This window comes from Salvelinus sp. IW2-2015, unplaced genomic scaffold (assembly GCF_002910315.2).
Source record: "Salvelinus sp. IW2-2015 unplaced genomic scaffold, ASM291031v2 Un_scaffold319, whole genome shotgun sequence".
Lineage (NCBI taxonomy): Eukaryota > Metazoa > Chordata > Actinopteri > Salmoniformes > Salmonidae > Salvelinus > Salvelinus sp. IW2-2015.
Window position 1 is genome coordinate 455,134 of NW_019942538.1, and position 13,800 is coordinate 468,933.

The window sequence follows — 13,800 nt, forward strand, 5'->3', positions numbered from 1 at the left end:
GATGTGTTATTTTAGTGTTCCCTTTATTTTTTTGAGCAGTGTATATTTCTGTGTATTGATTTTAAGAAAGGCATTGATGTTTGTGGTTAGGTACATTCGTGCAACGATTGTGCTTTTTTCGCAAATGCGCTTTTGTTAAATCATCTCCCGTTTGGCGAAGTTGGCTGTAGCTGTAATGGAGCGGGTCGAGAGCTTCAAGTTCCTCGATGTGACTTAAAACGGTCCACACACACTCTCACAGTCACCTCAGGAGGTTGAAAATGTTTAACATGGGCTGTTAAATCCTCAAAAAGTTATACAGCTGTACCATTGAGAGCATCTTGACTGGCTYATTACTGCTTGGTATGGKAATAGCACCGCCCTCGATCGCATGGCGCTACAGATGGTGGTGCGGACAGCCCAGTACATCACTGGGACCYAGCTCCCTGCCATCCAGGACCTCTATATCAGGCAGCGTGAAAGGAAGGCCCAGAGAGTCGTTAAAMACTCCAGCCACCCAAGCCATAGAGACTGTTCTCTCTGCTTCTGCACGGCAAGTGGTACCGGTGCATCAAGTCTGATACCAACAGACTCCTGAACAGCTTCTATCCCCAAGCCATTAGACTGCTAAATAGGCAACTAAATAGCTAACAAAATGGCTACATGGATTATCTGAATTTACCCTTTTATTTTATTTTTGCACTGCACACTCACAGGGTCTTACACACTCATGCACACCGAAACTCCAAAACACACACAAACACTCACTTCATCATTTGCTCACACACACATAATATGCACATGCAACTCTGTTTATCATATATCCAGATGCCTAGTCATCTTACCCCTAAGGTGACATATCTACCTCTATCACTCCAGTATTCCTGCACATTGTTAATATGGTACTGGAACTGACTGACCCTGTAGATAGTATGCTTACTTTCTCGTGTTCTTCTTATTTTTCATGTGTTTTTGTTCTACCTTATGTTATGTTTAGGATTACATTGTTGTTGATTACTGTATTGTTGGATTTTGAGCTTGCAAGAAAATATTTCACTGTACTTGTGCACGTGAAATTAAAACTTGAAACTTAAAAGTGGGCCTATTCCAGTATGAAATGCAGTACTTTGAAATGAGAAACCTTGAATCAATGCTGCTGCTCTTATAGTAGAGTCAGTAGACAGTACCGTTTGGAGGGCTAAGAGAGGAAATGAATGCATGTGGGAACACACCTGGTGCTCCTCTGTCCTAATCAGAATCAAATAAAGTGCTCTGAGACCACCACATTCCCAGCTTCCCAGAAATGATGGGAGATTTGAATGACAATCACACACTTATAAATGTGAGAGGAAACTGGAATCCATGTTTTGCCATTCGCAAACACACATGCATATGCACACACATGCAAGAAGACAGGCAGGCACGCATACATAAGCTCACATTCATGCACATACACCTGCACCAGACCTTAAAAAAAGCATACATTTTCTGAGATCTTTATTCAAATATTTAAAAAAAAGTCATAGAACAATTTTGATGTGGGAACGAACAGTTAATTTGGAGGTGACTACAACTATTTGTGCCAGTGTAATAAACTGTAATTACTTTTGGAGCAACATTATATTTGTATTTGTATTTGTTATGGATCCCCATTACTCAGGCTGCTGTATATAGGCTGCTGCACTATATACATAGACATGGAATCACTGGTCACTTTAATAATGAAACACTAGTCACTTTAATAATGCTTACATAATGTTTTATTCATTTCATATGTATATACTGTATTCTACTGTATTTTAGTCAATGCCACTCCGACATTGCTGGTCCTAATATTTATACATTTCTTAATTCCATTCTTTTACTTTTAGATGTCTATGTATTGTTGTGAATTGTTAGATACTACTGCCCTGTTGGAGCTAGGAACAGAAGCATTTCGCTACACCCGCAATAACATCTGCTAAATATTCTATATTTCCTGGGGTCCAGCAAAGGTTTATTCAATTTTAAAAACATTACAACACAATCACAACAGATTTCACAAGACATTAAGTGCGTGCCCTCAGGTCACTACTCTACTACCACATATCTACAACACAAAATCCATGTGTACATGTGTGTATGCTATCGTGTGTGTGTCTGTGCCTGTGTCTCTTCACAGTCCCTACTGTTCCATAAGGTGTATTTGTATCTGTTTTTAAAAATCTGATTCTACTGCTTGCAGCAGTTACTTGATGTGGAATAGAGTTCCATGTAGTCATGGCTCTATGTAGTATTGTGCGCCTCCCATGGTCTGTTCTGGACTTGGGGGCTGTGAGGAGACCTCTGGTGACATCCCTTGTGGCGTATGCATGGGTGTCCGAGCTGTGTGCCAGTAGTTCAAACAGAGAGATCGGTGCATTCAACACCCTCTTACAAATACAGGTAGTGATGAAGTCAATCTCTCCTCCACTTTGAGCCAGGAGAGATTGACATGCATATTATAAATGTTAGCTCTTGGTGTACATTTAAGGGCCAGCCGTGCTGCCCTGTTCTGAACCAATCGCAATTTTCCTAAGTCCTTCTTTGTGGCACCTGACCACACGACTGAACAGTAGTCCAGGTGGGACAAAACTAGGGCCTGTAGGACCTGCCTTGTTGATAGTGTTGTTAAGACGGCAGATCAGCACTTTATGATGGACAAACTTCTCCCCATCTTAGCTACTGTTGTATCAGTATGTTTTGACCATGACAGTTTACAATCCTGGGTAACTCCAAGCAGTTTAGTCACCTCAACTTTCTCAATTTCCACATTATTCATTACAAGATTTAGTTGAGGTTTAGGGTTTAGTGAATGATTTGTCCCAAACACAGTTTTTTAAATATTTAGGACTAACTTATTCCTTGCCACCCATTCTGACACCAACTGCAGCTCTTTGTTAAGTGTTGCGGTCATTTCAGTCGCTGTATTAGCTAACGTGTATAGTGTTGAGTCATCCACATAAATAGACACACATACACACACACTGGCATGTCGTTAGTAAAGACTGAAAATGTAAAGGGGATAGACAGCTGCCCTGGGAGATTCCCGATTCTACCTGGATTATGTTGGAGAGGCTTCCATTAAAGAACACCCTCTCTGTTCTGTTAGACAGGTAATTCTTCATCCACAATATAGCAGGTGGTGTAAAGCCATAACACATACATTTTTCCAGCAGCAGGCTATGATCGATAATATCAAAAGCCGCACTGAAGTCTAACAAAACAACCCCCACAGCTAATCATCAGTCATTTGTGTAAGTGCTGTGCTTGTTGAATGTCCTTCCCTATAAAGGAAGGACATTCCCGAGTGGCGCAGCGGTCTAAGGCACTGCATCCCAGTGCAAGAGGCGTCACTACAGTTCCTGGTTCGATTCCAGGCTGTATCACATCCGGCCGTGTTGGGAGTCCCATAGGGCGGTGCACAATTGGCCCAGCGTCTGGGTTTGGCCGGGGTAGGCCGTCATTGTAAATAAGAATTTGTTCTTAACTCGCCTAGTTAAATAGAGGTTTATATAAAAAATATATCATAATAATAATAATAAGCTTGCTGAAAGTCTGTTGTCAATTTGTTTACTGTGAAATAGCATTGTATCTGGTCAAACCCAATTTTTTCCTAAACATTACTAAGGGTTGGTAACAGGCTGATTGGTCAGCTATTTGAGCCAGTAAAGGGGGCTATACTAGTCTTAGGTAGCGGAAAGACTTTAGCTTCCCTCCAAGTGTGAGGGCACACACTTTCTAGGAGGCTGAAATTGAATATATTGCAAATAGGAGTGGCAATATCGTCCCCTATTATCCTCAGTAATTTTCCATCCAAGTTGTCAGACCCGGTGGCTTGTCTTTGTTGATAGACAATTGTTTCACCTCTTACACACTTACTTTACGAAATTCAAAATTACAATGCTTTTCTTTCATAAATTGGTCAGATATACTTGGATGTGTAGTGTCAGCGTTTGTTGCTGGCATGTCATCCCTAAGTTTGCTTATCTTGCCAAAAAAAATTATTAAAGTAGTTGGCAATATCAGTGGATTTTGTTATGAATGAGCCATCTGATTCACTGAATGACGGAGTCGAGTTAGCTTTTTTGCTTTTTTACTATCATACTTTATATCATTTATCTTTGTTCCATAGTATAGTTTCTTATTTTTATTCAGTTCAGTCACATGATTTTTCTGAATTTGCAGTACGTTTGCCAATCGGTTGTGCTACTAGACTTATTTGCCATACCTTTTGCCCCATCCCTCTCAAACATTACATTTTTCAAATCCTCATCAATCCAAGGGGATTTAACAGTTTTTACAGTCATTTCCATTATGGGTGCATGCTTATTAGTAACTGGAATAAGCAATTTCATAAATGTGTCAAGTGCAGCATCTGGCTGCTCCTCACACCAGCAAATATTCTTTACATCATAAACATAAGAATCCCCACAAAACTTATTGCATGACCTCTTATACACTATATTAGGCCCAGCCTTTGGAACTTTGGGTTTCCTAGATATTAGCATGTTGTTCCATAATACTTTGGTAATTGTGTTTTAATTGCAGAGCAATTAGCTGAGAGTTTTTGTCACTACCGTACACTAGAGAAATAGTGACTGTTCCTTATTCCACTTATGTAATAATTCCATTATCAAGCAATTTCCAAAGTCCTATGTAACAACAATGTTGCTATTGTAATAATCACAAAGTTACTATATTACTTTATGTCTCACTCATTATGAAAATATGTCTTGTTCATTTTGAAGCTGCAAAAGTGGTCCACTCAAATGTCCCTCGTGCATTTTATTCTAGCTGTAGGCTATATTAAGATTCACATCTAAGACCCATCCAAACCATGTACTTATGATCATATATTTATACTAACTCAACTACCGTAAAACTTCAATCAATATCCCGGGTGTTTATTTGATTAAATCACTGAACAGAAAAGTTCGCTTAACAGAGAAAGGCTTCTATTTGAGCCAGGTGTCTATTTGAGCCAGGTGTCTAATGCACACAGCTTTTGCTGATTTGTAAGGTTAATCATTTAATTTCAGCATTCATTTCCAGCATTCTATTATATATATATTTTTTCCCCTGCACTAATGTGTTTTCATTTACATACTGTCACGTTTCTTTTGTCTTAGTATTCCTCTATAAACAAAACAACAGAGGGCGTTCGGACGATATCTGGGGGTCTGTACAAACAAAGTTGTTGACCATTTTTGTGCTTGCCAGTTAGCTAGCCAGTTAGCTAGCAGTTCTCAGCTGTTAGCAGCCAATGGCTAGCAGTTTCTTACTGGAGATAAAAACTTGATGATTGTGATATTTATTATGTAATGTAACAAATCAAACATTTAACCTCTAAAGTAATTTATGGTAATGCATGGAAACCTTGTAAATAATTAATTTAGACATGTTTATTTGTAGCAGCCGTTTATTTGCCGAAATTTGTGTCGTTGCCAGGCTATTAAAAGGGACAGGCAGCTATTTGAGATGCTGCCTTTAATTGAAGTTTTACAGTTGTAAAAGTGTTTCAGTCTTCATCAAATGTTTAACATCAAATAAATATGTTTCGTTTTTAAATAACTTGCATATATTCATATATCTTCAAATATGATTTGGTTTTCCAAAACATATCAAAATTCTTTAAAAAATGATTTGTTTTTCTGAGACCTGTATTTGAATATCAAGGGAAATAGTTGCCTTTTAGTTCAAAGTCTATATAAAATATATGTGATAACCTCGAGTATTTGAAAAGTTGGTATTCTCAAGGAAACTACAAAATACAAAAATTTTCACCTTGGTTCTGATGTGCACACACGCACCTCTTTGTCAGCCTCTTCCGCATTGTAACTCCTTTCTCTCTACACCATCTGTCGACTGGGATGAGCTTGTGCCACTTAGTGATTGACTTTATTTTTCCACAAGTGTGCCGTTTTAATCAGTCAAAATTGTCCTGTTTTCTGCTACAATTTGTTGGACTTCTGAGCCATCCAGCATCGTTACATCAACTGACTTCAGGTCAGACACAACTCCTGCCTGACCCCCACTAGTCCACCAACAACAAAGTCATAATATCCAACAGTGCTTCAATTTAGTATTCTAGGTTGGGGTTGTGTTGTTTTGTCTTAACCTTTTCTGGGAAGTCACTGAAAACAAATAGTATTTCACAACGAAACAGAAGGTGTATTATTTAATTCCGGTGTGTGACTGACCTGGAACTCWTCTCGTAGCTGGGAGGAGTTGCTCTGAGAGTCCACCCGCAGCATGTCTTTGTAGGTGATGGCAAACTCATTCACCAAGATGGCCGTCTCTCCACACAGACATGCCTCCAGGATTGCATCGTGGATGAATATGTACTGCTCCTGTAGATAGAGAGAAAGCGCGGGAGAGAGGGGGGTATGGATAGAGAAAGAGAAGAGAGAGGGGGGGGGGGGCGAAAGAGAGAGACAGAACAGAGAGAGTAAGAACATGAAAAACATAGGATGATATCACAAAGAAAGTGGGCGAGGTGCGGTACAGAGGACGCGAGGGGGGGGGGGGGGTGTTAGAGAAAGCGAGAGGGAGAGAGATGAGAAAGAGAGAACAACAGAACAGAACATAGGACCATATCACAAAGAAAGAGTACGAGGTGTGGAAGGGTGCGAGAGAGAAATATCATTATGTACTGTAGGCCAGCCCAGTCACCTCTGTCTGGATCATGTTAATGCGTCGTGAGCAGAGGGTTTTGACACAGTTGTAGATGTCCACCACGCCCTCACACTCAGCCATGTCCAGCATGACGTCCAGCACGATGTAGCAGCCTGTGCGGCCCGCTCCCACACTGACACAGAGACAACAGCATGTCACTCTCACTGAACTCTGACCAGGACAAGCCTTCACATACAATACTGTAATAACCGTGTAAAGATAAGGGTCGGAAAGCAACTCTTGGCTCTCTCTTTCTTTGGGTGACATGAAAATAATAGAATCAGGGCTGGGGATGGATGCAATTCCCCTATACAAGGCTTCAACCACAGCAGGTAAAACTGGCTGAAATAGCGTCCTACTCATAACAAATGTAAAAGTGATTAAAATTATGTCATTTCAACCAGTTTTTCCCACTGGGACTAAACATTAAAAACACAAAGTAGTAATGGTTGCATGAGTATTGACAGCTAGCAGGAAGTGGTGTACTGCAGTGTGCGTTGATTGGAGGCTGGTACCTGCAGTGGACAACCACGGGTCCGGCATCAGGGGGAGTGGATGCTTTGACCCGCCGTATGAAGGCCAGCAGGCCTGTGGCGTGGTAGGGAACCCCATGCTCCGGCCAGGACGTGAAGTGGAACTGACGCACCTCGTGTTTAGCTGAGTAGCCCCTCTGTGGAAATACAACATCAGAAGAAGAATAAAAAGAAGATTAGATGAGTTACAGTGCATTCAGAAAGTATTACAGTGTTGTATTACAGCCTGAATTCAAAATGGATTAAATCTTTTTTTCTCTCACCCATCGACACACAATACCCCATATTGACAAATTGAAAACCTGTTTTTAGAAATGTTAGAAAATGTATTGAAAATCAAAAACAGATATCTAATTTACATAAGTATTCAAACCCATGGGTCAATACTTTGTAGAAGCACCTTTGGCAGATATTACAGCTGTGAGTCTTTCTGGGTAAGTTTCTAAGAGCTTTGCACAGTTGGATTGTGCAAAATTCTGCCCATTATTCTTTTCAAAATTCTTCAAGCTCTCTCAAATTTGTTGTTGATCATTGCTAGACAACCATTTCAGGTCTTACCATAGATTTTCAAGTAGATTTAAGTCAAAACTGTAACTCTGCCACTCAGGAACATTCGCTGTCTTCTTGGTTAGCAACTCCAGTATAGATTTGACCTTGTGTTTTAGGTTTGTATGCCAAGGCATAGAAGGTATTGGAGTGGCCATCACAAAGCCCTGACCTCAATCCTGTAGAAATTTTGTGGGCAGAACTGAAAATGCGTGTGCGAGCAAGGAGGCCTACAAATCTGACTCAGTTACAGCAGCTCTGTCAGAAGGAGGGCCAAAATTCACCCAACTTATTGTGGGAAGCTTGTGGAAGGCTACCCGAAACGTTTGACCCAAGTTAAACAATTTAAAGGCAATGCTAGTAAATACTAACTGAGTGTATGACCCACTGGGAATGTGATGAAAGAAATAAAAGCTGAAATAAATAATTCTCTCTCCTATTATTCTGACATTTCACAATCTTAAAATAAAGTGGTGATCCTAACTGACCTTAGACAGGGAATTTTTACTAGGATTAAATGTCAGGAATTGTGAAATATTGAGTTTTAATGTATTTGGCTAAGGTGTATGTAAACTTCCGACTTCAACTGTATGTAAACTTCCTGTACAGTACAAAAATAAAGGTGTACGCGTGTGTATAGTGTGTATGTTATCGTGTGTGTGTGTGTATGCATTTGTCTGTGCCTTTGTTTGTGTTGCTTCACAGCCCCCGCTGTTCCATAAGGTGCTTTATTGTGCACCTCCCATTGTGTGTTCTGGACTTGGGGACTGTGAAGAGACCGCTTGTGGAATGGCTTGTAGGGTATGCATGGATGTTCCAGCTGTATGCCAGTAGTTCAAACAGACAGCTTGGTGCATTCAACATGCAAGTAGTAATGAAGTCAAAGTCCCTTTTTGTGGCACCTGACCAGTAGTGCTGTTAACTTCTTTGGGGTAGGGGGCAGTATTTTCATGTCCGGATGTGTAACGCTCGTCGTAATCCTCCTCGTGTAATCCTCCTCGTCCTCCTCGAGCAAGGATCGGACCAAAGCGCAGCGTGGTTTGAATACATACTTTAATATTTAAACGAAGACAAAAAATACTTGACAAAATACAAAACAATAAACGACGTGAACAAACGAACGAAAACAGTACCGTGTGGCGAACAAACACAGACACGGCAACAATCACCCACAAACAAACAGTGAAAACAGTCAACCTTAATATGGTTCCCAATCAGAGACAATGACAAACACCTGCCTCTGATTGAGAACCATGTTAGGCCAAACAATAAACCCAACATAGAAACTCATAACATAGAATGCCCACCCAGCTCACTTCCTGACCAACTAAACAAGACTGAACAAAGGAAATAAGGTCAGGAATGTGACAGGATGAAAAGCGTGCCCAGAGTAGGATATGCATATTATTAGTAGATTTGGATAGAAAACACTCTGAAGGTTCTAAAACAGTTTGAATGATGTCTGTGAGTATAACAGAACTCATATGGCAGGCAAAAACCAGAGAAAAAATCCAACCAGGAAGTGGGAAATCTGAGGTTTTTAGTTTTTCAACTCTTTGCTTATCCAAGATACAGTGGAAATGGGGTCATGTTGCACTTCCTAAGGCTTCCACTAGATGTCAACAGTCTTTAGAACCTTGTTTGATGCTTCTACTGTGAGGTGGGGGCAAATGAGAGGGGATTGAGTAAGGTCTGCCATGAGCTGACCATGCGCGTTCATGTGACAGCTTGAGTTCCATTGCATTTCTGAAGACAAAGGAATTCTCCGGAATTCTTCTCTCATTATTGAAGATTTATGTTAAAAACATCCTAAAAATGTATTCTATACTTCGTTTGACATGTTTCTACGGACTGTAATATGACTTTTCGTCTGAACCTGCCCGCGCGTCATGAATTTTGATTGTGTACTGAACGCGCGAACAACAAGGAGGAATTTGGACATAAATGATGGACATTATCGAACAAAATAAACATTTATTGTGTAACTGGGATTCCTGGGAGTGCATTCTGATGAAGATCATCAAAGTGAATATTTATAACGCTATTTCTGACTTCTGTTGACTGCTATTTCTGACTTCCGCAAATATGGCAGATATCTCTTTGGGTTGATTTGTCGTCTGAGCACCGTACTCAGATTATTGCATGGTTTGCTTTTTCCTTTCCTTTAAAAAAAAAAATCTGACACAGCGGTTGCATTAAGGAGAAGTGGATCTAAAATTCCATGTATAACACTTGTATTTTCATCAACATTTATGATGACTATTTCTATAAATTTATGTGGCTCTCTGCAAAATCACCGGATGTTTTGGAACTACTGAACATAACGTGCCAATGTAAACTCAGATTTTTGGATATAAATACGAACAAAACATACATGTATTGTGTAACATGACATCCTTTGAGTGTCATCTGATGAAGATCATCAAAGGTTAGTGATTAATTTGATCTATATTTCAGCTTTTTGTGACTCCTCTCTTTGGCTGGAAAAATGGCTGTGTTTTCCTGTGACTTGGCTCTGCCCTAACATAATCGTTTGGTTTGCTTTCGTCGTAAAGCCTTTTTGAAATCGGACACTGTGGCTGGATTTACAACAAGTGTATCTATAAAATGGTGTAAAATACATGTATGTTTGAGGAATTTGAACTATGGAATTTCTGTTGTTTTGAATTTGGCGCTCTGCAGTTTCACTGGCTGTTGACGAGGTGAGACGCTACCGTCCCACATAACCTAGAGAGGTTAAGAAGGTAGAGCAGCGCTTCATTATGGACAGACTTCTACCCATTTTAGCTACTCTTGTGTCAATATGTTTTGAATATGGCAGTATACAATCCAAGGTTACTCCAAGCAGTTTAGTCACCTCCACTTGCTCAGTTTCCAAATTATTTATTAAAAGGTTTAGTTGAGGTTTAGGGTTTAGTAAATTATTTGTTCCAAATACAATGCTTTTAGTTATTGAAATATTTAGGACTAACTTATTGTCACGTTCCTGACCTTATTTTCCTTTGTTTAGCTTTGTTTAGTTGGTCAGGACGTGAGCTGGGTGGGCAGTCTATGTTATGTGTTTCTATGTTTTGGGTCATTGTTAATTAGCCTTATATGGTTCTCAATCAGGGGCAGGTGTTTGACGTTTCCTCTGATTGAGAACCCTATTAAGGTAGGCTGTTCACACCGTTTGTTTGTGGGTGATTGTCTTCCGTGTCAGTGTATGTACCACACGGGACTGTTTCGTTTGTCTAGTCTGTTCCTGTTCGTGCGTTCTTCGTGTTCTGTAAGTTCTCATGTTCAGGTCGGTCTACGTCGTTTTGTTATTTTGTAATTTATCAAGTGTGTTTCGTGTTCGTCTTGTTTAAATAAATGCATCATGTATTCCACACAAGCTGCGTTTTGGTCCGATCCATGCTCCTCCTCAGACGAGGAGGAGAACAATCGTTACACTTATTCCTTGCCACCCACTCTGAAAATAACTGCAGCTCTTTGTTAAGTGTTGCAGTCATTTCAGTCGCTGTCGTAGCTGACATGTACAGTGTTGAGTCATCTACATACATAGACACACTGGCTTTAATCAAAGATTGAAAAAAGTAGGGGACCAAGACAGCTACCCTGGGGAATTCCTGATTCTACCTGGATTATGTTGGAGAAGCTTCCATTAAAGAACACCCTCGGTGTTCTGTTAGACAGGTAACTCATTATCCACAATATAGCAGGGGGTGTAAAGCCATAACACATGTTTTTTCCAGCAGCAGACTATGATTGATCATGTAAAAAAACACACCGAAGTCTAACAAAACAGCACCCACAATCTTTTTATTATCAATTTCTCTCAGACAAACAGTTATTTGTGTAAGTGCTGTGCTTGTTGAATGTCCTTCCCTATACGCGTGCTGAAAGTCTGGTAGTCTAGTGATTAGAGCGTTGGGCCAGTAACTGAAAGGTTGCTGGATCGAATCCCCGAGCTGACAAGGTAAAAATCTGTTGTTCTACCCCTGAGCAAGGCAGTTAACCCACTGTTCCCCGGGTGCCGAAGACGTGAATGTCGATTACGGCAGCCCCCCACACATTTCTGATTCAGAGGGGTTGGGTTAAATGCGGAGGACACATTTCAGTTGAATGCATTCAGTTCCCCTTGTCAATTTGTTTACTTTAAAATAGCACTGTACCTGGTCAAACAACAGGCTGATTGGTCAGCCATTTGAGCCAGTAAAGGGGACTTTACTAGTCTTTGGTAGCGGAATTACTTTTGCTTCCCTGCAGGCTTGGATGCACACACTTTCTAGTAGGCTTAAATTGAAAATTTGTCAAATATGAGTGCCAATATCGTCCGCTATAATCCTCATAAATGTTCCATTCGAGTTGTCAGACCCCGGTGGCTTGTCATTGTTGATAGAAAACAATAATTATTTCACCTCTTCCACACTCACTTTACGGAATTCAAAATTACAATGCTTGTCTTTCATAGTTTGGTCAGATATACTTGGATGTGTAGTGTCAGCAATATCATTCGGTTTTGTGATGAATGATGCATCTGATTTAATGAGCAGTTAGCTTTTTTCCCAAAAATTTAACTTAAGGTGCGCCAAAGCTTTTTACTATCAATATTCATGTCATTTATCTTTGTTTCATAGTGTAATTTTTATTTTATTTAGTCACATGATTTCTTAATATGTTTGCCAATCGGTGGTGCAGCCAAACCTATTTGCCCATCCTTTTGCCTCATCCCTCTCAACCATACCCTTTTTCTATTCCTCTTCAATCCATGGGGATTTAAGTTTTTACAGTCATTTTCTTAATGGGTGCATGCTTATTAGTAACTGGAATAAGCAATTTCATAAACGTGTCCAGTGCAGTGTCTGTTTGCTCCACATTACACACCACGGACCAACAGATATTCTTTACATCAATAACATAGGAATCACTTCAAAACTTATTGTATGACCTCTTATACACTATATATTAGGCACAGCATTTGGATTTTTTGTTTTCCTAGATATGGCTACTATATTGTGATCACTACATCCAATGGATTTGGATGTAGTGGATTTTGAATACAGGTAGCGCTTGGTAAACTCTGTTAAGCATGATGTATCTAGGAAGTTTGAGTTGGGGATGTATGCCTGTATGCCTTTGAGCAGACCTACATCTACAGTCGAGAATCGCTGGTCAAGCTCACAAACCATACTGTCCAAGCAGGGAAGCAACAACTCTATTTTCATTGTTTGGGAACATGACAATTCTGTGCCTAAACCCAAGGAGGTCTCCACCACAAAATCTCCCATTTTCCTTTGTTTGCGCATCTGCCTCTGGAATATTGTGAATTTCACAGTGCTTTGGTTCTGTCCATCAGAACCATCAGTGTGTCACATACAGCTTGTTTGCTAAAGCCCCCCTAAAATAGGGTTAGCAACATCCCTGCTGTACAGACTTCCTTATTTTCACTCTATTAATTAGGTTAGTATTGTGGAGTAACTACAATGTTGTTGAAACATCCTCAGTTTTCTCCTATCACAGCCATTAAACTCTAACTCTTTTAAAATTACTATTGGCATCATGGTGAATCGCCGGCGCGGTTTCCTTCCTCTCTGGCAACTGAGTTAGGGAGGACACCTGCATCTTTGTAGTGACTGGATGTATTGATACACCATCCAAAGTGCAATTAATAACTTCACCCATGCTCAAAGGAAAATGTTATGTCTCTTTTTTTATACCAATAGGTGCCCTTCTTTGCGAGGCATTGGAAAACCTTCCTGGTCTTTGCGGAAGAATCTGTGTTTGAAATTCACTGCTCGGCTGAGGGACACTACATATAATTGTATGTGTGGGGTACAGAGACGAGGTAGTCATTCAAAATCATGTTAAACACTATTATTGCACACAGAGTGAATCCATGCAATGTAAACTCAGCAAAAAAAGAAACATCCCTTTTTCAGGACCCTGTCTTCCAAAGATAATTCATAAAAATCGAAATAACTTCACATATCTTCATTGTAAAGGGTGTAAACACTGTTTCCCATGCTTGTTCAATGAACCATAAACAATTAAAGAACACGCA

The 13,800-nt window shown here is 40.1% G+C and overlaps 1 protein-coding gene across 1 annotated transcript in view; it reads right to left on the reverse strand.

Moving 5' to 3' along the window:
• LOC112068237 (protein tyrosine phosphatase receptor type U) overlaps nucleotides 1-13,800 on the reverse strand; it is a 276,274-nt gene that overhangs the window by 39,162 nt on the left and 223,312 nt on the right. Inside the window, exons 21-23 of the mRNA XM_070438079.1 lie at nucleotides 7,191-7,345; nucleotides 6,673-6,808; nucleotides 6,201-6,350 (exon numbers count right to left, since the gene is read on the reverse strand). Of these exons, the coding sequence (XP_070294180.1) occupies nucleotides 6,201-6,350; nucleotides 6,673-6,808; nucleotides 7,191-7,345 (441 nt within the window). The remainder of the gene's footprint in view (nucleotides 1-6,200; nucleotides 6,351-6,672; nucleotides 6,809-7,190; nucleotides 7,346-13,800) is intronic.